This window comes from Oncorhynchus tshawytscha, linkage group LG13 (assembly GCF_018296145.1).
Source record: "Oncorhynchus tshawytscha isolate Ot180627B linkage group LG13, Otsh_v2.0, whole genome shotgun sequence".
Lineage (NCBI taxonomy): Eukaryota > Metazoa > Chordata > Actinopteri > Salmoniformes > Salmonidae > Oncorhynchus > Oncorhynchus tshawytscha.
In genome coordinates this window covers 87,861,010-87,885,570 of record NC_056441.1, presented here as the reverse complement: position 1 = coordinate 87,885,570, position 24,561 = coordinate 87,861,010, and the positions used below count along the sequence as shown (strand labels likewise).

The window sequence follows — 24,561 nt, the reverse complement described above, 5'->3', positions numbered from 1 at the left end:
CCAAGAGTGCAGACGGCCTGAAACCTAGAGAGCAGACTGCCTGAAACCAGGCCTAGAGAGCAGACTGCCTGAAACCTAGAGAGCAGACTGCCTGAAACCTAGAGAGCAGACTGCCTGAAACCTAGAGAGCAGACTGCCTGAAACCTAGAGAGCAGACTGCCTGAAACCTAGAGAGCAGACTGCCTGAAACCTAGAGAGCAGACTGCGTGAAACCTAGAGAGCAGACTGCCTGAAACCTAGAGAGCAGACTGCCTGAAACCAGGCCTAGAGAGCAGACTGCCTGAAACCAGGCCTAGAGAGCAGACTGCCTGAAACCTGGCCTAGAGAGCAGACTGCCTGAAACCTGGCCTAGAGAGCAGACTGCCTGAAACCTGGCCTAGAGAGCAGACTGCCTGAAACCAGGCCTAGAGAGCAGACTGCCTGAAACCAGGCCTAGAGAGCAGACTGCCTGAAACCAGGCCTAGAGAGCAGACTGCCTGAAACCAGGCCTAGAGAGCAGACTGCCTGAAACCAGGCCTAGAGAGCAGACTGCCTGAAACCAGGCCTAGAGAGCAGACTGCCTGAAACCAGGCCTAGAGAGCAGACTGCCTGAAACCAGGCCTAGAGAGCAGACTGCCTGAAACCAGGCCTAGAGAGCAGACTGCCTGAAACCAGGCCTAGAGAGCAGACTGCCTGAAACCAGGCCTAGAGAGCAGAGAAACCAGGCCTAGAGAGCAGACTGCCTGAAACCAGGCCTAGAGAGCAGACTGCCTGAAACCAAGCCTAGAGAGCAGACTGCCTGAAACCAGGCCTAGAGAGCAGACTGCCTGAAACCAGGCCTAGAGAGCAGACTGCCTGAAACCAGGCCTAGAGAGCAGACTGCCTGAAACCAGGCCTAGAGAGCAGACTGCCTGAAACCAGGCCTAGAGAGCAGACTGCCTGAAACCAGGCCTAGAGAGCAGACTGCCTGAAACCAAGCCTAGAGAGCAGACTGCCTGAAACCAGGCCTAGAGAGCAGACTGCCTGAAACCAGGCCTAGAGAGCAGACTGCCTGAAACCAGGCCTAGAGAGCAGACTGCCTGAAACCAGGCCTATACTACAAAAGGGCGTGTCCCAAGTGGAGCACTCAGAATAAAAGCCTGAAAGCAGGATATTGCTGATACTGAGATATGCTGCATATTGAGATTGATAACAAATCGACACCTCTATCCCAAAAGCAACTCACATCCCCAGAGATGCACCACTAATACAGACCACTAGTACAGACCACCTCTAGAACAAATGTTCAGGGAACATATCGTCACCTGAAACGTCTGTCTGTTGTATCCCACATCTCAGACTTCACCCGCTTAAAGAAGAAGGTCAAAAACATTAAGAATGAAGAGATACGAGACTCCTACCTTTCTGCATTGGTCTGCCTCGCTGAAGCTCTCAGAGTCGTCGTCCAGGCTGTCTCCAGAACTCTCCAGCGTCAGACCAACCCCGTCATCCAGAATCTCCTCTGGAGCAGAAAGAACACATCAGACGGACCACGATGAGGTCGCTGTCCAGCTAGCATAATAATAATCACCGGTATCCCAAATGGCACCCTAATCAGTACACTACTTTTGACCCGGGCCACATAAGGTGTAGGCTGTGAAAAGGGAATAGCCATTTGGGATACAGTTCTTACATATCCTGGTTCATGTCAGTATAGAGGACTACTGTAACTCACCCTGGTTCATAGAGAAGATGTCTGTATAGAGGACTACTGTAACTCACCCTGGTTCATAGAGAAGATGTCTGTGTGGAGGACTACTGTAACTCACCCTGGTTCACGTCAGTATAGAGGACTACTGTAACTCACCCTGGTTCATAGAGAAGATGTCTGTATAGAGGACTACTGTAACTCACCCTGGTTCATAGAGAAGATGTCTGTATAGAGGACTACTGTAACTCACCCTGGTTCACGTCAGTATAGAGGACTACTGTAACTCACCCTGGTTCACGTCAGTATAGAGGACTACTGTAACTCACCCTGGTTCAGTATAGAGGACTAGATGTCACCCTGGTTCACTGTATGGAGGACTACTGTAACTCACCCTGGTTCATCAGAGAGGAAGATGTTCTGTGTAGAGGACTACTGTAACTCACCCTGGTTCACGTCAGTATAGAGGACTACTGTAACTCACCCTGGTTCATAGAGAAGATGTCTGTGTGGAGGAAGACCCTGGTTCACTCAGTATAGAGGACTACTGTAACTCACCCTGGTTCATAGAGAAGATGTCTGTGTAGAGGACTACTGTGACTCACCCTGGTTCACGTCAGTATAGAGGTCTACTGTGACTCACCCTGGTTCACGTCAGTATAGAGGACTACTGTAACTCACCCTGGTTCATAGAGAAGATGTCTGTATAGAGGACTACTGTAACTCACCCTGGTTCATAGAGAAGATGTCTGTATAGAGGACTACTGTAACTCACCCTGGTTCATAGAGAAGATGTCTGTGTGGAGGACTTCCTGTGCGTCAGAGCGTCGGGGGGGCAGATAACAGATCTGTCGTCGGTCCGTAGAGGGCAGAGTGTTGACGGTCAGGGACAGAGAGGCCTGGGAAAACGCCCCCTTCATGTCCCCGAACTTCAATCTGCACGAGTCTTTCCCATTCAGCTGCAAGATCTCATCCCCCGCATTCAGACCTGAAGAGCCAAGATGGTATATTAGTGTGTGTGTGTGGAGGTGGGGAAGGGGTCTCACACTGTCTATACTATACAATATCATATTTATATGGTCTTCACGCTTTCCTGGCACCATGAGGTTGTTAATTCTCTCTCTCTCTCAGCCCCAGGAGGGATCCATTTCCCTCTCTATGTGACCTGAGAAAGGCCCCTCTAATCTGCAGTACGGATCTCCTATGGTTATATGCTACAGAGATCCTCATCATGTCAGGGAGATGCCTGTGTACTCTATAAGTAATGGGGTGTACGTTTGGGACAAAGACAGTGTGTCGTCAGATTATTATTCTAATCAGAAGACTTGAGACTGACCAGAGGGCTGTTTTCTCTGGTTCCCCTGAACCTTGAATCGAATCAGCCATTAATATGCATTTCATTTCTAAAAAATAAAATCACAACTCCCATGTTGACCTCGTTCACATTAGCACTGGAGAGAACATTCCCTAACACACACAGACACACACACACACACACACACACACACACACACACACACACACACAGATACACACACACACACAGATACACACACATACACAGATACACACACATACACAGATACACACACACACACACACACACACACACACACACACACAGTTTTATAAATGGCTCATCAGCTGTAGTAATTATTTAATCGTTGATTGTACAGCCACCCTCTTTTTGTGGCTTGTATTGAGATGGCTGATGATGAAACCAATCATATGTTATCTTCCCTCAACCTGCCCTCTTCTGTCTGGTTCTGGTCCATCTTCCTCGACCTGCCCTCTCTGTCTGGTTCTGGTCCATCTTCCCTCGACCTGCCCCCTCGGTCTGGTTCTGGTCCATCTTCCTCGACCTGCCCCCTCGGTCTGGTTCTGGTCCATCTTCCCTCAACCTGCCCGTTTCTGTCTGGTTCTGGTCCATCTTCCCTCAACCTGCCCTCTTCTGTCTGGTTCTGGTCCATCTTCCCTCGACCTGCCCTCTCTGTCTGGTTCTGGTCCATCTTCCTCGACCTGCCCCCTCGGTCTGGTTCTGGTCCATCTTCCCTCAACCTGCCCTCTCGGTCTGGTTCTGGTCCATCTTCCCACTACCTGCCCTCTCTGTCTGGTTCTGGTCCATCTTCCCTCGACCTGCCCTCTCTGTCTGGTTCTGGTCCATCTTCCCTCGACCTGCCCCCTCGGTCTGGTTCTGGTCCATCTTCCCTCAACCTGCCCTCTCGGTCTGGTTCTAATCCATCTTCCCACTACCTGCCCTCTCTGTCTGGTTCTGGTCCATCTTCCCTCGACCTGCCCTCTCTGTCTGGTTCTGGTCCATCTTCCCACTACCTGCCCTCTCAGTCTGGTTCTGGTCCATCTTCCCTCGACCTGCCCTCTCGGTCTGGTTCTGGTCCATCTTCCCACTACCTGCCCTCTCTGTCTGGTTCTGGTCCATCTTCCCTCGACCTGCCCTCTCTGTCTGGTTCTGGTCCATCTTCCCACTACCTGCCCTCTCAGTCTGGTTCTGGTCCATCTTCCCTCGACCTGCCCTCTCGGTCTGGTTCTGGTCCATCTTCCCACTACCTGCCCTCTCTGTCTGGTTCTGGTCCATCTTCCCTCGACCTGCCCTCTCTGTCTGGTTCTGGTCCATCTTCCCCGACCTGCCCCCTCGGTCTGGTTCTGGTCCATCTTCCCTCAACCTGCCCTCTCGGTCTGGTTCTAATCCATCTTCCCACTACCTGCCCTCTCTGTCTGGTTCTGGTCCATCTTCCCTCGACCTGCCCTCTCTGTCTGGTTCTGGTCCATCTTCCCACTACCTGCCCTCTCAGTCTGGTTCTGGTCCATCTTCCTCGACCTGCCCTCTCGGTCTGGTTCTGGCCCTGCCCTCTCTGTCTGGTTCTGGTCCATCTTCCCTCGACCTGCCCTCTCTGTCTGGTTCTGGTCCATCTTCCCTCGACCTGCCCCCTCGGTCTGGTTCTGGTCCATCTTCCCTCAACCTGCCCTCTCGGTCTGGTTCTAATCCATCTTCCCACTACCTGCCCTCTCTGTCTGGTTCTGGTCCATCTTCCCGACCTGACGGTCTGGTTCTGGTCCATCTTCCCTCGACCTGCCCCCTCGGTCTGGTTCTGGTCCATCTTCCCTCAACCTGCCCGTTTCTGTCTGGTTCTGGTCCATCTTCCCTCAACCTGCCCTCTTCTGTCTGGTTCTGGTCCATCTTCCCTCGACCTGCCCTCTCTGTCTGGTTCTGGTCCATCTTCCCTCGACCTGCCCCCTCGGTCTGGTTCTGGTCCATCTTCCCTCAACCTGCCCTCTCGGTCTGGTTCTGGTCCATCTTCCCACTACCTGCCCTCTCTGTCTGGTTCTGGTCCATCTTCCCTCGACCTGCCCTCTCTGTCTGGTTCTGGTCCATCTTCCCTCTGCCCTCTCTGTCTGGTTCTGGTCCATCTTCCCACTACCTGCCCTCTCAGTCTGGTTCTGGTCCATCTTCCTCACCTGCCCTCTACCTGTCCATCTTCCCCCTCTCTGTCTGGTTCTGGTCCATCTTCCCTCGACCTGCCCTCTCTGTCTGGTTCTGGTCCATCTTCCCTCGACCTGCCCCCTCGGTCTGGTTCTGGTCCATCTTCCCTCAACCTGCCCTCTCGGTCTGGTTCTAATCCATCTTCCCACTACCTGCCCTCTCTGTCTGGTTCTGGTCCATCTTCCCTCGACCTGCCCTCTCTGTCTGGTTCTGGTCCATCTTCCCACTACCTGCCCTCTCAGTCTGGTTCTGGTCCATCTTCCCTCGACCTGCCCTCTCTGTCTGGTTCTGGTCCATCTTCCCTCGACCTGCCCCCTCGGTCTGGTTCTGGTCCATCTTCCCTCAACCTGCCCTCTCGGTCTGGTTCTGGTCCATCTTCCCACAACCTGCCCTCTCGGTCTGGTTCTGGTCCATCTTCCCACTACCTGCCCTCTCTGTCTGGTTCTGGTCCATCTTCCCTCGACCTGCCCTCTCTGTCTGGTTCTGGTCCATCTTCCCTCGACCTGCCCCCTCGGTCTGGTTCTGGTCCATCTTCCCTCAACCTGCCCTCTCGGTCTGGTTCTAATCCATCTTCCCACTACCTGCCCTCTCTGTCTGGTTCTGGTCCATCTTCCCTCGACCTGCCCTCTCTGTCTGGTTCTGGTCCATCTTCCCACTACCTGCCCTCTCAGTCTGGTTCTGGTCCATCTTCCCTCGACCTGCCCTCTCGGTCTGGTTCTGGTCCATCTTCCCACTACCTGCCCTCTCTGTCTGGTTCTGGTCCATCTTCCCTCGACCTGCCCTCTCTGTCTGGTTCTGGTCCATCTTCCCTCGACCTGCCCCCTCGGTCTGGTTCTGGTCCATCTTCCCTCAACCTGCCCTCTCGGTCTGGTTCTAATCCATCTTCCCACTACCTGCCCTCTCTGTCTGGTTCTGGTCCATCTTCCCTCGACCTGCCCTCTCTGTCTGGTTCTGGTCCATCTTCCCACTACCTGCCCTCTCAGTCTGGTTCTGGTCCATCTTCCCTCGACCTGCCCTCTCTGTCTGGTTCTGGTCCATCTTCCCTCGACCTGCCCCCTCGGTCTGGTTCTGGTCCATCTTCCCTCAACCTGCCCTCTCGGTCTGGTTCTGGTCCATCTTCCCTCGACCTGCCCTCTCTGTCTGGTTCTGGTCCACCTGCCCTCTCTGTCTGGTTCTGGTCCATCTTCCCACTACCTGCCCCTCTGTCTGGTTCTGGTCCATCTTCCCACTACCTGCCCTCTCGGTCTGGTTCTGGTCCATCTTCCCTCAACCTGTCTGTCTGGTTCTGGTCAATCTTCCCACTACCTGCCCTCTCTGTCTGGTTCTGGTCCATCTTCCCTCGACCTGCCCTCACTGTCTGGTTCTGTTCCATCTTCCCACTACCTGCCCTCTCGGTCTGGTTCTGGTCCATCTTCCCACTACCTGCCCTCTCGGTCTGGTTCTGGTCCATCTTCCCACTACCTGCCCTCTCTGTCTGGTTCTGGTCCATCTTCCCACTACCTGCCCTCGCTGTCTGGTTCTGGTCCATCTCTAATCATATGGTATCTTCCCACTATAGATGGTGTGGTAAGGAACCTTTAGCGAAGGCTAATCCTCCCGCCTTCACATCGGTAATGTAGAGCTGCTGCACTGAATCCTCCTCCACCACTGAGATGGAAAACCCTGGAGGAGAGATGGAGGGGGGAAAGATTGAGGGAGAGGAGAGGGGGCGGGAGAGGAGAGACGGAGGGAAAGGAGAGGGGGCGGGAGAGGAGAGACGGAGGGAAAAGAGAGACGGAGGGAGAGGACAGGGGGCAGAGAGGAGAGATGGAGGGGGAAAGATAGAGGGAGAGGAGGGAGAGAGAGGAGAGAGGGGGAAAGGAGAGGAGAGACGGAGGGAGAGGGAGAGAGGGGGCGAGAGACGGAGGAGGGAAAGAGAGAGGGAGAGGACAGGGGGCAGAGAGGAGAGACGGAGGAGAGGACAGGGTGCAGAGAGGAGAGATGGAGGGGGATGAGGAGAGGGGAGACGGAGGAGACGGAGGAGGAGGGGATGAGGAGAGACGGAGGAGAGGAGAGACGGAGGAGAGAGGAGAGACGGAGGGGGAGGGGGGAGAGGAGGGGAGGAGAGAGATGAGTGACGGAGAGGGGGAAAGAGAGACGGGGAGAGGACAGAGGGGGCAGAGAGGAGAGACGGAGGGGGATGAGAGAGGGGGAGAGACGGAGGAGGGGGGAGAGGAGAGACGGGAGGAGAGGAGAGACGGAGGGAGGGGAGAGGGGGGAGGAGAGAGATGAGAGGACGGAGGAGGAGGAGGAGGAGAGACAGACGGGGGAGGAGAGACGGAGGGAGAGGGGAGGGGAGGGGGGATGACGGAGGAGGAGGAGGAGAGACGGAGGGAGAGGAGAGAGACGGAGGGAGAGGAGAGAGGAGAGGGGGATGAGAGGAGAGACGGAGGAGTGGGATGAGAAGAGAGAGAGGAATGAGAGGGGGATAAGAGGAGAGAGAATCAATTCATTACTCAACACACATCACCAAATCACCGACAGGGATCAGTCTAACAAATACAAGTAATCTGAGACGTGACTAGAATAACAGAATACATGACAACACATCTGCTAGTGAAAATATTCTCTCACTGGTGGAAATTTAGACACTGTATACTACAACATGATTGTAATTGAAAGGGAAGTCGCTTCAGAACTGCATTCTTAGCATGTTAAATGATCTGTGAATGTGGACATGTATGAAATAGGTTCTGTCCCAAATGCCACCCTATTCCTTTTATAGTGAAGTGCACTACTTTTAACCAGGGCCCAAAGTCAAAAGTAGAGCACTATATAAATAACATTTGGGATGAACACACTGGCATTGCAATTATAATAGATGATGAAACTGTGAGAATGAGATTCATAGGATCCAGGACTCATCCTTACCATAGCAAATCAAAAAGCACTCATCCTTACCGTAGCAAATCATACAGGACTCATGCTTACCGTCGCAAATCATACAGGACTCATCCTTACCGTCGCCAATCATACAGGACTCATCCTTACCGTAGCCAATCATACAGGACTCATCCTTACCATAGCAAATCAAAAAGCACTCATCCTTACCGTAGCAAATCATACAGGACTCATGCTTACCGTCGCCAATCATACAGGACTCATCCTTACCGTCGCCAATCATACAGGACTCATCCTTACCGTAGCCAATCATACAGGACTCATCCTTACCGTAGCCAATCATACAGGACTCATCCTTACCGTCGCCAATCAAACAGGACTCATCCTTACCGTCACCAATCAAACAGGACTCCTCCTTACCATAACCAATCATACAGGACTCATCCTTACCGTAGCCAATCATACAGGACTCATCCTTACCGTAGCCAATCATACAGGACTCATCCTTACCGTCGCCAATCAAACAGGACTCATCCTTACCGTCACCAATCAAACAGGACTCCTCCTTACCATAACCAATCATACAGGACTCATCCTTACCGTCGCCAATCATACAGGACTCATCCTTACCGTCGCCAATCAAACAGGACTCATCCTTACCGTAGCCAATCAAACAGGACTCATCCCTTTTTTTCTAGGGGGTGGATCATCTTTAATATTTTGCAGATAGACTGTTGCTTCCATAAATGTAATTGTCTGCATCATTTCCAATCCTCCATACATTTTTTGGAGTAAATATATAGACCTCTACTTCCAGCTTCTACAGTAATCAATGGAATGTTATATACAGTTGAAACTGGAAGTTTACATACACTTAGGTTGGAGTCATTAAAACTCGTTTTTCAACCACTCCACAAATTTCTTGTTAACAAACTATAGTTTTGGCAAGTCGGTTAGGACATCTACTTTGTGCATGACACAAGTAATTTTACCAACAATTGTTTACAGACAGATTAATTCACCGCATCACAATTCCAGTTGGTCCGAAGTTTACATAAACTAAGTTGCCTGTGCCTTTAAACAGCTTGGAAAATTACAGAAAATGATGTTATGGCTTTAGAAGCTTCTGACAGGCTAATTGACATAATTTGAGCCAATTGGAGGTGTACCTGTGGATGTATTTCAAGGCCTACCTTCAAACTCAGTGCCTCTTTGCTTGACATCATGGGAAAATCTAAAGAAATCAGCCAAGACCTTGTGGACCTCCAGAAGTCTGGTTCATCCTAGGGAGCAATTTCCAAACACCTGAAGGTACCACGTTCATCTGTACAAACAATAGTATGCAAGTATAAACACCATGGGACCACACAGCCTTCATATCGCTCAGGAAGGAGACACATTTTGTCTCCTAGAGATGAACGTACTTTGGTGTGAAAAGCGCAAATCAATCCCAGAACAACAGCAAAGGACCTTGTGAAGATGCTGGACGAAACAGGTACAAAAGTATCTATATCCCCAGTAAAACGAGTCCTATATCGACATAACCTGAAAGGCCGTTCAGCAAGGAAGAAGACACTGCTACAAAACCGAAATAAAAAAGCCAGACTACAGTTTGCAACTGCACATGGGGACAAAGATGGTACTTTTTGGAGAAATGTCCTCTGGTCTGATGAAACAAAAATAGAACTGTTTGGCCATAATGACCATCGTTATGTTTGGAGGAAAAAAGGGGGAGGTTTGCAAGCTGAAGAACACCATCCCAACCGTGAAGCACGGGGGTGGCAGCATCATGTTGTGGGGGTGCTTTGCTGCAGGAGGTACTGGAGCACTTCACCAAGTAGATAACATCACGAGGAAAGAAAAGTATGTGGATATATTGAAGCAACATCTCAAGACATCAGTCAGAAAGTTAAAGCTTGGTCGCAAATGGGTCTTCCAAATGGACAATGACCCCAAGCATACTTCCAAAGCTGTGGCAAAATGGCTTAAGGACAACAAAGTCAAGGTATTGGAGTGACCATCACAAAGCCCTGACCTCAATCCCATAGAAAATTTGTGGGCAGAACTGAAATAACGTGTGCGAGGCAAGGAGGCCTACAAACCTGACTCAGTTACACCAGCGCTGTCAGAAGGAATGGGCCAAAATTCACCCAATTTATTGTGGGAAGCTTGTGGAAGGCTTCCTGACATGGTTGACCCAAGTTAAACAATTTAAAAAAGGCAATGCTACCAAATACTAATTGAGTGTATGTAAACTTCTGACCCACTAGGAATGAGATGAAAGAAATAAAAGCTGAAATAAATAGTTCTCTCTACTATTATTCTGACATTTCACATTCTTAAAATAAAGTGCTGATCCTAACGGACCTAAAACGGGGAATTTTTACTGGGATTAAAATGTCAGGAATTGTGGAATTTATTTTTCATATGTGAACTTCCGACTTCAACTGTATCTTACTTATACCCATTTTACAGACACAATCTATTTTACAATAGTTATATTTTGTTTGTTTTTAGTCCTTCCTCTATTTCTGATATCCATCCAGTTGGATTTGTCACTGTTATTTCACAACATTTCTGAACATATTTGCATTTTACATTTTACAGACCCTGTATGTTTTACATTGGTTATCTTGTTATTAGTCCCACCCTTCATCTCCATTCAACCCCTCCCATCTATCTCTCAACACCATCCAGTCCCTTCAGCTCCATTCAACCCCTCCCATCTATCTCTCAACACCATCCAGTCCCTTCAGCTCCATTCAACCCCTCCCATCTATCTCTCAACACCATCCAGTCCCTTCAGCTCCATTCAACCCCTCCCATCTATCTCTCAACACCATCCAGTCCCACCCTCCAGCTCCATTCAACCTCTCCCGTCTATCTCTCAACACCATCCAGTCCCACCCTTCATCTCCATTCAACCCCTCCCATCTATCTCTCAACACCATCCAGTCCCACCCTTCATCTCCATTCAACCCCTCCCATCTATCTCTCAACACCATCCAGTCCCACCCTTCATCTCCATTCAACCCCTCCCATCTATCTCTCAACACCATCCAGTCCCACCCTTCATCTCCATTCAACCCCTCCCATCTATCTCTCAACACCATCCAGTCCCACCCTTCATCTCCATTCAACCCCTCCCATCTATCTCTCAACACCATCCAGTCCCTTCATCTCCATTCAACCCCTCCCATCTATCTCTCAACACCATCCAGTCCCTTCAGCTCCATTCAACCCCTCCCATCTATCTCTCAACACCATCCAGTCCCACCCTTCATCTCCATTCAACCCCTCCCGTCTATCTCTCAAAACACCATCTATTTTGGATTTCTATTTGAACTGTGCTGTGATGATTCACAAAAGTACTGAACATTTCTATTCTCATCGTTTCTACAGATTGTAAATGAAAAATAAAAAAAATTAGCTAAAAATTTGTTGCATTTCTATGTTGAAGATTGAAAAATATATTTGGGGCATTTTTTCCCCATATCCCATCCAGCTTTATTTTTATACTATATTAAACTGGATCTTTCTTGAATAAGTTCCTCCATTTCATTTGGTTTTTCCTCTAACTTATTCTGTGCCTCTATGGTAGTTTTTATTGTCATCTGTCTGTTCTGTTAGTCCTTTAATTTCCTTTGTTAAGATGGACTCTTTTGACCAAAATCGCTTTTGTTTTATAAATGAATACTGAATTGCATGGCCTCTAAAGGCACATTTAAAAGTGTCCCACACAATAAGGGGATCTGCTGTACCTATGTTATGTCGGATAAAGTCTAATTGATATTCCATGCGAGAAATTGCCAAGAAACTCTAGATCTCGTACAAAGCTGTGTGTGCACTCCTCCCTTCACATAACAGCGTACACCGTCTCTAACCAGAATAGAAAGAGGAGTGGGTGTCCCCTGTGCACAACTGAGCAAGAGGACAAGTACATTAGAGTGTCTAGTTTGAGAAACAGACGCCTCACAAGTCCTCAACTGGCAGCTTCATTAAATACTACCTGCAACACATCAGTCTCAACGTCAACAGTGAAGAGGCGACTCCAGGATGCTGGCCTTCTAGGCAGAGTTGCAAAGAAAAAATCATATCTCAGACTGGCCAATAAAATTAAAAGATTAAGATGGGCAAACTGTTTATTAATTTCATCACTCCTTTTGAATTTCTTTGCCCATGGGAGAAATATATTTGGCCCCCAAAGTCCTTTTTCCACAAAACTCCATCTAAAATTGTTGACTGAGATTCCTGTAAACAATAGATATTATATTCCTTCTCTTTTAGCCAGGTAAATACTGATAATCGTTTCTTTTTATCTGCTAAGCCATTACAATTAGAACTGGCTATACTTATTTCACCATTTACCATAATGAGACAACTTACAATTTTATTTATCATAATATACAGTGACTTGCGAAAGTATTCGGCCCCCTTGAACTTTGAGACCTTTTGCCACATTTCAGGCTTCAAACATAAAGATATAAGTGGGACACAATCATGAAGTGGAACGACATTTATTGGATATTTCAAACTTTTTTAACAAATCAAAAACTGAAAAATTGGGCGTGCAAAATTATTCTCATCAGTCTCGCTATTACAAAAAATGATCTTTTAGCAAACAATTATTGTGATTCATCCTATATTGTCCCTAACATATTTTACTCCCTCGCAACTGTTGTGGGACACACACACACACACACACACACATTACACACTCAACCTCTTTCCCCCCCACAAACAACCAGATGCTCAACAGTTGCATCATCCCAGAGCCCAACTCAAGAAAGGTCTTGATTTACAAATGCGTATACAGTTGCAGCTGTATGAGACGGCCTGCAAGACTGAGCTACAAAAAAAAGGGCAGGAATGTGGGGATTTGATTAACCATTGTCACATCCTAGGTAATGGAGGTCAGATCCACCCCCTTCCCCTGAAACACCCGCACGTTCCCCCGTTGTGACCATATTATTATTTAACCTTTATTTAACTAAGTCAGTTAAGAACAAATCCTTATTTTCAATGACAGCCTACGAACAGTGGGTTTATCGGCCTTGTTCAGGGGCAGAACGATAGATTTTTACCTCGTCAACTCGGGGATTCGATCTAGCAACCTTTCAGTTAAACTAGTCCAACGCTCTAACCACTAGTCTACCTGTCGCCCCATATTCCCAAGCATCTCTGTGCAGTCAGACCTTTTGATTATATTGTGCCACCAGGGCCACAATAACTTGCCCCCTCTCTGAATGTCCGAGTGTGACCCCCTCCCCATGGGTTACTGCCGCCAGTGTTGCCAGCACTGCCACTGCCTGAGTGGGCCCCCCCCTCCCCATGGCTTACTGCAGCCAGTGTTGCCAGCACTGTCACTGCCTGGGGGGGGCAGCCAGTGTTGCCAGCACTGCCACTGCCTGGGTGGGCCCCCTCCCCATGGGTTACTGCAGCCAGTGTTGCCAGCACTGCCACTGCCTGGGGGGCCAGTGTTGCCAGCTTACTGCCAGCCAGTGTTGCCCACTGTCACCCTGGGGGGGGCAGCCAGTGTTGCCAGCACTGCCACTGCCTGGGTGGGGGCCCCCCAACCGGCTAGATACGAGGTCGTCAAGGTCCTCATTAGCAGCGTTGAGAATTTCCTTGTATATTAGGCTCACCTATCAGGGGGCTCTGGCTCTGGAGGACCAACCCTGCCAGGCAGGCTCAGTATGTTGAGAGAGCTGTACTGCTTTAGAAGGTCTCTGACCGCATTTTGGCTGCATGCAGGCAGCTAACAGCAGCTAACAGCAGCATACAGACAGCTAACAGCAGCATACAGACAGCTAACAGCAGCATACAGACAGCTAACAGCAGCATACAGACAGCTAACAGCAGCATACTGGCAGCTAACAGCAGCATACAGACAGCTAACAGCAGCATACTGGCAGCTAACAGCAGCATACTGGCAGCTAACAGCAGCATACTGGCAGCTACACAGCATACTGGCATAACAGCAGCATACAGACAGCTAACAGCAGCATACTGGCAGCTAACAGCAGCATACTGGCAGCTAACAGCAGCATACATACAGCTAACAGCAGCTAACAGCAGCATACTGGCAGCTAACACAGCATACAGGCAGCTAACAGCAGCATACTGGCAGCTAACAGCAGCATACTGGCAGCTAACAGCAGCATACAGACAGCTAACAGCAGCATACTGGCAGCTAACAGCAGCATACAGACAGCTAACAGCAGCATGCAGGCAGCTAACAGCAGCATGCAGGCAGCTAACAGCAGCATACTGGCAGCTAACAGCAGCATACAGACAGCTAACAGCAGCTAACAGCAGCATACTGGCAGCTAACAGCAGCATACAGACAGCTAACAGCAGCATACAGACAGCTAACAGCAGCATACAGACAGCTAACAGCAGCATATAGGCAGCATACAGACAGCTAACAGCAGCATACAGGCAGCTAACAGCAGCATACAGACAGCTAACAGCAGCATACAGGCAGCATACAGACAGCTAGCAGCAGCATGCAGGCAGCTAACAGCAGCATACAGACAGCTAACAGCAGCATGCAGGCAGCTAACAGCAGCATGCTGGCAGCTAACAGCAGCATACTGGCAGCTAACAGCAGCATACAGGCAGCATACAGACAGCTAACAGCAGCATACAGACAGCTAACAGCAGCATACAGACAGCTAACAGCAGCTAACAGCAGCATACAAGCAGCTAACAGCAGCATACAGACAGCTAACAGCAGCATACTGGCAGCTAACAGCAACTAACAGCAGCATACAGACAGCTAACAGCAGCATACAGACAGCTAACAGCAGGGACTTCTCTTTAGTATCTGGGTCATTCAGGTGGGTCTAGGGTATAGGGTTGTGGATCGTTCCATCAAGATATTACCATAAATAAATAAATAGTATTTTAAAATGCAGTTCCACCATGATAGGACAATAAATAAATACATACATAAATAAGATGTATAATTCATTATAAAATGTATAACTCTCATCTGCACAACATTGAAAGCTCTCTCACCAACCCCTGCTCACAGACATAAGATTGGTTCTGGGATATGCAACCATTTCCTTTCTCACTTAACGCCACACCTTCCATCTCAACACATCCACACTTACTGAGCCTTCGGTCTGCTGTGTATTTATCTCCACTTTCCCATACACCAGGAAACACACCACACCTTCCATCTCAACACATCCACACATACTGAGCCTTCGGTCTGCTGTGCATTCATCTCCACTTTCCCATACACCAGGAAACACACCACACCTTCCATCTCAACACATCCACACATACTGAGCCTTCGGTCTGCTGTGCATTCATCTCCACCATGTTGACTTAGTGCTTTTGTGTTCCAATTAGTTATATTTCAAGATAGCTTTTATATCTATATATATTTTTGTATTATTACAACCCCTACCATGGACAGTATTGGGTGTTCCATTATTCAACCCCTACCATGGACAGTATTGGGTGTTCCATTATTCAACCCCTACCATGGACAGTATTGGGTGTTCCATTATTCAACCCCTACCATGGACAGTATTGGGTGTTCCATTATTCAACCCCTACCATGGATAGTATTGGGTGTTCCATTATTCAACCCCTACCATGGACAGTATTGGGTGTTCCATTATTCAACCCCTACCATGGACAGTATAAGTATAATTCATTGCACAACATGGGTGTTCCATTATTCAACCCCTACCATGGACAGTATTGGGTGTTCCATTATTCAATCCCTACCATGGATAGTATTGGGTGTTCCATTATTCAACCCCTACCATGGATAGTATTGGGTGTTCCATTATTCAACTCCTACCATGGATAGTATTGGGTGTTCCATTATTCACTTTCCCCTACCATGGATAGTATTGGGTGTTCCATTATTCAACCCCTACCATGGATAGTATTGGGTGTTCCATTATTCAACCCCTACCATGGACAGTATTGGGTGTTCCATTATTCAACCCCTACCATGGACAGTATTGGGTGTTCCATTATTCAACCCCTACCATGGATAGTATTGGGTGTTCCATTATTCAACACCCCTACCATGGATAGTATTGGGTGTTCCATTATTCATCCCCTACCATGGACAGTATTGGGTGTTCCATTATTCAACCCCTACCATGGACAGTATTGGGTGTTCCATTATTCAACCCCTACCATGGACAGTATTGGGTGTTCCATTATTCAACCCCTACCATGGATAGTATTGGGTGTTCCATTATTCAACCCCTACCATGGATAGTATTGGGTGTTCCATTATTCAACTCCTACCATGGATAGTATTGGGTGTTCCATTATTCAACCCCTACCATGGATAGTATTGGGTGTTCCATTATTCAACCCCTACCATGGATAGTATTGGGTGTTCCATTATTCAACCCCTACCATGGACAGTATTGGGTGTTCCATTATTCAACCCCTACCATGGATAGTATTGGGTGTTCCATTATTCAACCCCTACCATGGACAGTATTGGGTGTTCCATTATTCAACCCCTACCATGGACAGTATTGGGTGTTCCATTATTCAACCCCTACCATGGATAGTATTGGGTGTTCCATTATTCAACCCCTACCATGGATAGTATTGGGTGTTCCATTATTCAACCCCTACCATGGATAGTATTGGGTGTTCCATTATTCAACCCCTACCATGGATAGTATTGGGTGTTCCATTATTCAACTCCTACCATGGCTAGTATTGTGTTCCATTATCCACCACCTCTATGAGAACTTTGTAATTTTTAGAATAGCCATGGAGTAGTCTTTGTATCAATAGACAGTTTATCGACTACGAGAGCTACGTGTTTCCCTTTCAATCTATTTTCCTTGAAGTTTGGATACAGAACTTTGTGGCGTTCTGTAATTTCCTTCAGGAACTGGTCGTTTGTGCCTATTTTCATGCCAGCAGGTCTTTTACCCAGGCTTTTAACCATTATTTCATCTTATTGACTGTTCCTTTATGCTTGTTTGTGTCTTTCTTCCAATGTCGCAGCTTTTCCGTCACTCATCTCGAGGTCTTCAACTCTTTTATATTCTCACTGACTCGTTCAAGTATGTTGCCCAGTTTGTAATTTATTGATTTTAACAGATTTAACAATCTGTAGAGATTGGTTCCGCTGTTTTACTCTCCAGGTTGATTGGTTCCGCTGTTTTACTCTCCACGATGAGATTGGTTCCCCTGTTTTACTCTCCATGTTGATTGGTTCCCCTGTTTTACTCTCCATGATGTGATTGGTTCCCCTGTTTTACTCTCCATGATGATTGGTTCCCCTGTTTTACTCTCCATGTTGATTGGTTCCCCTGTTTTACTCTCCATGTTGATTGGTTCCCCTGTTTTACTCTCCATGTTGATTGGTTCCCCTGTTTTACTCTCCATGTTGATTGGTTCCCCTGTTTTACTCTCCATGTTGATTGGTTCCCCTGTTTCTCTCCATGTTGAGATTGGTTCCCCTGTTTCTCTCCATGTTGAGATTGGTTCCCCTGTTTCTCTCCATGTTGAGATTGGTTCCCCTGTTTTACTCTCCATGTTGATTGGTTCCCCTGTTTCTCTCCATGTTGAGATTGGTTCCCCTGTTTTACTCTCCATGTTGATTGGTTCCCCTGTTTTACTCTCCATGTTGATTGGTTCCCCTGTTTTACTCTCCATGTTGATTGGTTCCCCTGTTTTACTCTCCGTCATGCTTGGCTGTTGCTTGTTTTCGTAATATTTGTCAATACATTTCTCTAGCCTTATGATTTATTTTGTGTTTCACCAGTTTGTGAAATGCTTATATTTAGTCTGACTTACTGATAGTGAATATACATTTTTTATATTGAGGTGATCTTCACTGTTGTGTTCAGTCCGCCATCTTGTCCAGCTCCTTCATTTGAAGGTTTCTTCAAAAAATAAGTAACCAATCATACAGGACTCATCCTTACCGTAGCCAATCATACAGGACTCATCCTTACCGTAACCAATCAAACAGGACTCATCCTTACCGTCACCAATCATACAGGACTCATCCTTACCATAGCCAATCATACAGGACTCATCCTTACCGTAACCAATCATACAGGACTCATCCTTACCGTAACCAATCATACAGGATCATACAGGACTCATCCTTACCGTAGCCAATCATACAGGACTCATCCTTACCGTAGCCAATCATACAGGACTCATCCTTACCGTAGCCAATCATACGGGACTCATCCTTACCGTAACCAATCATACAGGACTCAACCTTACCGTAGCCAATCATACAGGACTCATCCCTGTCGAACTGGATGACTTTGGTTATTTTGGAGCCCAGCTCTATCTCTTTATAAAGCTGTGGAGAGAAGAGAACGAGAGAGAGAGATGAAGAGAGAGAAGGAAAGAAAGATGGAGAGGATGGAGAGAGAAGGCAAGAGAAGGCAAGAGAAGGAGAGAGAAGGCAAGAGAAGGAGAGAGAAGGAGAGAGAAGGCAAGAGAAGGAGAGAGAAGGAGAGAGAAGGCAAGAGAAGGCAAGAGAAGGAGAGAGAAGACAAGAGAAGGAGAGAGAAGGAGAGAGAAGGCAAGAGAAGGCAAGAGAAGGAGAGAGAAGGAGAGAGAAGGCAAGAGAAGGAGAGAGAAGGAGAGAGAAGGCAAGAGAAGGAGAGAGAAGGCAAGAGAAGGAGAGAGAAGGAGAGAGAAGGAGAGAAAAGGCAAGAGAAGGAGAGAGAAGGAGAGAGAAGGCAAGAGAAGGCAAGAGAAGGAGAGAGAAGGCAAGAGAAGGAGAGAGAAGGCAAGAGAAGGAGAGAGAAGGCAAGAGAAGGAGAGAGAAGGCAAGAGAAGGAGAGAGAAGGCAAGAGAAGGCAAGAGAAGGAGAGAGAAGGAGAGAGAAGGCAAGAGAAGGAGAGAGAAGGCGAGAGAAGGCAAGAGAAGGAGAGAGAAGGCAAGAGAAGGAGAGAGAAGGCAAGAGAAGGAGAGAGAAGGCAAGAGAAGGAGAGAGAAGGCAAGAGAAGGAGAGAGAAGGAGAGAGAAGGCAAGAGAAGGAGAGAGAAGGCAAGAGACGGCGAGAGAAGGAGAGAGATGGAGAAGGAGAGAGAAGGCAAGAGAAGGCAAGAGAAGGAGAGAGATGGAGAGAGAAGGAGAGAGAAGGCAAGAGAAGGAGAGAGAAGGCAAGAGAAGGCAAGAGAAGGAGAGAGAAGGCAAGAGAAGGAGAGAGAAGGCAAGAGAAGGCAAGAGAAGACGAGAGAAGGCAAGAGAAGGCAAGAGAAGGCAAGAGAAGGAGAGAGAAGGCAAGAGAAGGCAAGAGAAGGAGAGAGAAGGCAAGAGAAGGCAAGAGAAGGAGAGAGAAGGAGAGAGAAGGCAAGAGAAGGAGAGAGAAGGCAAGAGAAGGAGAGAGATGGAGAAGGAGAGAGAAGGGAAGAGAAGGAGAGAGATGGAGAAGGAGAGAGAAGGAGAGAGATGGAGAAGGAGAGAGAAGGAGAGAGATGGAGATGGAGAGAGATGGAGAGAGATGGAGAAGGAGAGAGATGGAGAAGGATGGAGAAGGAGAGAGAAGGCAAGAGAAGGAGAGAAATGGAGAAGGAGAGAGAAGGAGAAGGAGAGAGAAGGCAAGAGAAGGAGAGAGATGGAGAAGGAGAGAGATGGAGAAACATTAATGTTTTGTTACACATAGAAGCAGGAGGGAATACGAGGAGGGAGTCTAATTTATGCATATGTAAATGAGTGTGTCCATGACAGAACGGAATTAATTTGTGTATCTCAATCATTTGCATACACTTAATAAGGATGCATGTTATATGTCTTTATTAAGGGTATGGAGAGATACTGATTCTGTGGGGGCGTCCGGAGAGTTAACCCTCTCTCTATCACTGGGGAGTTACCCCCCTCTCTCTCTCTATCACTTGGGAGTTACCCCTCTCTCTCTATCACTGAGGAGTTACCCCTCTCTCTATCACTGTTACCCCCCTCTCTCTCTTTCACTGGGGAGTTACCCCTCTCTCTCTATATCACTGGGGAGTTACCCATCTCTCTCTTTCTGGGCAGTTACCCCTATCTCACTGGGGAGTTACCCCTCTCTCTCTCACTGGGGAGTTACCCCTCTTTCTCGATCACTGGGGAGTTACCCCTCTCTCTCTCTCTCTTTCTCACTAGGGAGTTACCCCTCTCTCTATCACTGGGAAGTTACCCCTCTCTCTCTCTCACTGGGGTGTTACCCCTCTCTCTCTCTCTCACTGGGGAGTTACCCCGCTCTCTCTCTCTCACTGGGGAGTTACCCCTCTCTCTCTCTCTCACTGGGGAGTTACCCCTCTTTCTATCACTGGGGAGTTACCCCTCTCTATCTCTCTCTCTCTCACTGGGGAGTTACCCCTCTTTCTATCAGTGGGGAGTTACCCCCTCTCTCTCTCTCTCTCTCTCTCTGTCTCACTGGGGAGTTACCCTCTCATACTGGGGAGTTACCCCTATCTCACTGGGGAGTTACCCCTCTCTCTCTCTCTCTCACTGGGGAGTTACCCCTCTCTCTCTCTCTCACTGGGAGTTACCCCTCTCTCTCTCTCACTAGGAGTTACCCCTCTCTCTATCACTGGGAAGTTACCCCTCTCTCTCTCTCACTGGGGAGTTACCCCCTCTCTCTCTCTCACTGGGGAGTTACCCCTCTCTCTCTCTCTCACTGGGGAATTACCCCTCTCTCTCTCTCTCACTGGGGAGTTACCCCTCTTTCTATCACTGGGGAGTTACACCTCTCTCTCTCTCTCTCTCTCTGGAGTTACCCCTCTATCACTGGGGAGTTACCCCTCTCTCTCTCACTGGGGAGTTACCCCTCTCTCTCTCTCTCACTGGGGAGTTACCCCTCTCTCTCTCTCTCACTGGGGAGTTACCCTCTCTCTCTCTCTCACTGGGGAGTTACCCTCTCTCTCTCTCTCTCTCCCTCTCTCTCACTGGGGAGTTACCCCTCTCTCTGTCTCACTGGGAAGTTACCCCTCTCTCACTGGGGAGGTACCCCTCTCTCTCTTTCTGGGCAGTTACCCCTCTCTCTCTCATTGGAGAGTTACCCCTCTCTATCACTGGGGAGTTACCCCTCTCTCTCTCTCTCTCTCTCACTGGGGAGTTACCCCTCTCTCTCTCTATCACTGGGGAGTTGCCCCTCTCTCGATCACTGAGGGAGTTACCCCTCTCTCTCTATCACTGAGGGAGGTACCCCCACCCTCTCTCTCTATCACTAAGGGAGTTACCCCTCTCTCTCTCTCTATCACTGGGGAGTTACCCTCTCTCTATCACTGAGGGAGTTACCCTCTCTCTCTATCACTGGGGAGTTACCCCTCTCTCTCTATCACTGGGGAGTTACCCTCTCTCTCTATCACTGGGGAGTTACCCCTCTATCACTGGGGAGTTACCCCTCTCTCTATCACTGGGGAGTTACCCCTCTCTCTATCACTGGGGAGTTACCCCTCTCTCTATCACTGGGGAGTTACCCCTCTCTCTATCACTGGGGAGTTACCCCTCTCTCTATCACTGGGGAGTTACCCCTCTCTCTCTCACTGGGGAGTTACCCCTCTCTCTCTCTCACTGGGGAGTTACCCCTCTCTCTATCACTGGGGAGTTACCCCCTCTCTCTCTCTCTCACTGGGGAGTTACCCCTCTCTCTGTCTCACTGGGAAGTTACCCCTCTCTCACTGGGGAGTTACCCCTCTCTCTCTCTATCACTGGGGAGGTACCCCTCTCTCTCTTTCTGGGCAGTTACCCCTCTCTCTCTCATTGGAGAGTTACCCCCCTCTATCACTGGGGAGTTAACCCTGTCTCTCTCTCTCACTGGGGAGTTACCCCTCTCTCTCTCTCTCTCTCTCACTGGGGAGTTACCCCTCTCTCTATCACTGGGGAGTTACCCCTCTCTCTCTCTCTCTCTCTCTCACTGGGGAGTTACCCCTCTCTCTGTCTCACTGGGAAGTTACCCCTCTCTCACTGGGGAGGTACCCTCTCTCTCTTTCTGGGCAGTTACCCTCTCTCTCTCATTGGAGAGTTACCCCTCTCTATCACTGGGGAGTTACCCTCTCTCTCTCTCACTGGGGAGTTACCCCTCTCTCTATCACTGGGGAGTTACCCCTCTCTCTCTCTCTCTCTCTCACTGGGGAGTTACCCCTCTCTCACTGGGGAGTTACCCCTCTCTCTCTCTCTATCACTGGGGAGGTACCCCCTCTCTCTCTCTCTCACTGGGGAGTTACCCCTCTCTCTCTCTCTCTCTCACTGGGGAGTTACCCCTCTCTCTGTCTCACTGGGAAGTTACCCCTCTCTCACTGGGGAGTTACCCCCTCTCTCTCTATCACTGGGGAGGTACCCCCTCTCTCTCTTTCTGGGCAGTTACCCCTCTCTCTCTCATTGGAGAGTTACCCCTCTCTATCACTGGGGAGTTACCCCTCTCTCTCTCTCACTGGGGAGTTACCCCTCTATCACTAGGGAGTTACCCCTCTCTCTCTCTCTCTCACTGGGGAGTTACCCCTCTCTCTGTCTCACTGGGAAGTTACCCTCTCTCACTGGGGAGTTACCCTCTCTCTCTCTATCACTGGGGAGGTACCCCTCTCTCTCTTTCTGGGCAGTTACCCCTCTCTCTCATTGGAGAGTTACCCCTCTCTATCACTGGGGAGTTACCCTGTCTCTCTCTATCACTGGGGAGGTACCCCTCTCTCTCTTTCTGGGCAGTTACCCTCTCTCTCATTGGAGAGTTACCCCTCTCTCTATCACTAGGGAGTTACCCCTCTCTCTCTCTCTCTCTCACTGGGGAGTTACCCCTCTCTCTGTCTCACTGGGAAGTTACCCCTCTCTCACTGGGGAGTTACCCCTCTCTCTCTCTCTCACTGGGGAGTTACCCCTCTCTCTGTCTCACTGGGAAGTTACCCCTCTCTCACTGGGGAGTTACCCCTCTCTCTCTCTATCACTGGGGAGGTACCCCTCTCTCTCTTTCTGGGCAGTTACCCCTCTCTCTCTCATTGGAGAGTTACCCCTCTCTATCACTGGGGAGTTACCCCTCTCTCGATCACTGAGGGAGTTACCCCCCTCTCTCTCACTAAGGGAGTTACCCCCCTCTCTCTCTCTATCACTGGGGAGTTACCCCTCTCTCTATCACTGAGGGAGTTACCCCTCTCTCTCTCTCTCTCTCTCTATCACTGAGGGAGTTACCCCCCTCTCTCTATCACTGGGGAGTTACCCCTCTCTCTCTATCACTGGGGAGTTACCCCTCTCTCTGTCTCACTGGGAAGTTACCCCTCTCTCACTGGGGAGTTACCCCCTCTCTCTCTATCACTGGGGAGGTACCCTCTCTCTCTTTCTGGGCAGTTACCCCTCTCTCTCATTGGAGAGTTACCCCTCTCTCTCATTGGAGAGTTACCCCTCTCTCTCTCTCTCACTGGGGAGTTACCCCTCTCTCACTGGGGAGTTACCCCTCTCTCTATCACTGGGGAGTTACCCTCTCTCTCTCTCACTGGGGAGTTACCCCTCTCTCCCTCTATCACTGGGGAGTTACCCCCTCTCTCTCTCACTGGGGAGTTACCCCTCTCCCTCTCTCACTGGGGAGTTACCCCTCTCCCTCTCTCACTGGGGAGTTACCCCTCTATCACTTTGGAGTTACCCCTCTCTCTCTCTCACTGTGGAGTTACCCCTCTCTCTCTCACTGGGGAGTTACCCCTCTCTATCTCTCACTGGGGAGTTACCCCTCTCCCTCTCTCACTGGGGAGTTACCCTCTCTCTCTCTCACTGGGAGTTACCCCTCTTCGTCTCTCACTGGGGAGTTACCCCTCTCTCTCTCACTGGGGAGTTACCCTCTCTCTCTCTCTCACTGGGAGTTACCCCCTCTCTCTCTCTCTCACTGGGGAGTTACCCCTCTCTCTCTCTCTCTCTCACTGGGGAGTTACCCCTCTCTCTGTCTCACTGGGAAGTTACCCCTCTCTCACTGGGGAGTTACCCCCTCTCTCTCTATCACTGGGGAGGTACCCCTCTCTCTCTTTCTGGGCAGTTACCCCTCTCTCTCTCATTGGAGAGTTACCCCTCTCTATCACTGGGGAGTTACCCCTCTCTCTCTCTCTCTCACTGGGGAGTTACCCCTCTCTCTATCACTAGGGAGTTACCCCCTCTCTCTCTCTCTCACTGGGGAGTTACCCCTCTCTCTGTCTCACTGGGAAGTTACCCCTCTCTCACTGGGGAGTTACCCCTCTCTCTCTATCACTGGGGAGGTACCCCTCTCTCTCTCTTTCTGGGCAGTTACCCCTCTCTCTCTCATTGGAGAGTTACCCCCTCTATCACTGGGGAGTTAACCCTGTCTCTCTCTCTCACTGGGGAGTTACCCGTCTCTCTCTCACTGGGGAGTTACCCCTCTCTCTATCACTGGGGAGTTACCCTCTCTCTCTCTCTCTCACTGGGGAGTTACCCCTCTCTCTATCACTGGGGAGTTACCCCTCTCTCTCTCTCTCTCTCTCTCTCACTGGGGAGTTACCCCTCTCTCTGTCTCACTGGGAAGTTACCCCTCTCTCACTGGGGAGTTACCTCTCTCTCTCTATCACTG

The 24,561-nt window shown here is 49.2% G+C and overlaps 1 protein-coding gene across 3 annotated transcripts in view; it reads right to left on the bottom strand.

The window, feature by feature from the left end:
- Nucleotides 1-24,561, bottom strand: part of LOC112266214 (rho guanine nucleotide exchange factor TIAM1-like) — a 209,093-nt gene that overhangs the window by 47,544 nt on the left and 136,988 nt on the right. For all 3 annotated transcript variants that reach the window (XM_042296490.1, XM_042296489.1, XM_042296488.1), the window contains exons 14-17: nt 18,291-18,372; nt 6,741-6,827; nt 2,442-2,654; nt 1,380-1,480 (exon numbers count right to left, since the gene is read on the bottom strand). In XM_042296490.1, the coding sequence (XP_042152424.1) occupies nt 1,380-1,480; nt 2,442-2,654; nt 6,741-6,827; nt 18,291-18,372 (483 nt within the window). The remainder of the gene's footprint in view (nt 1-1,379; nt 1,481-2,441; nt 2,655-6,740; nt 6,828-18,290; nt 18,373-24,561) is intronic.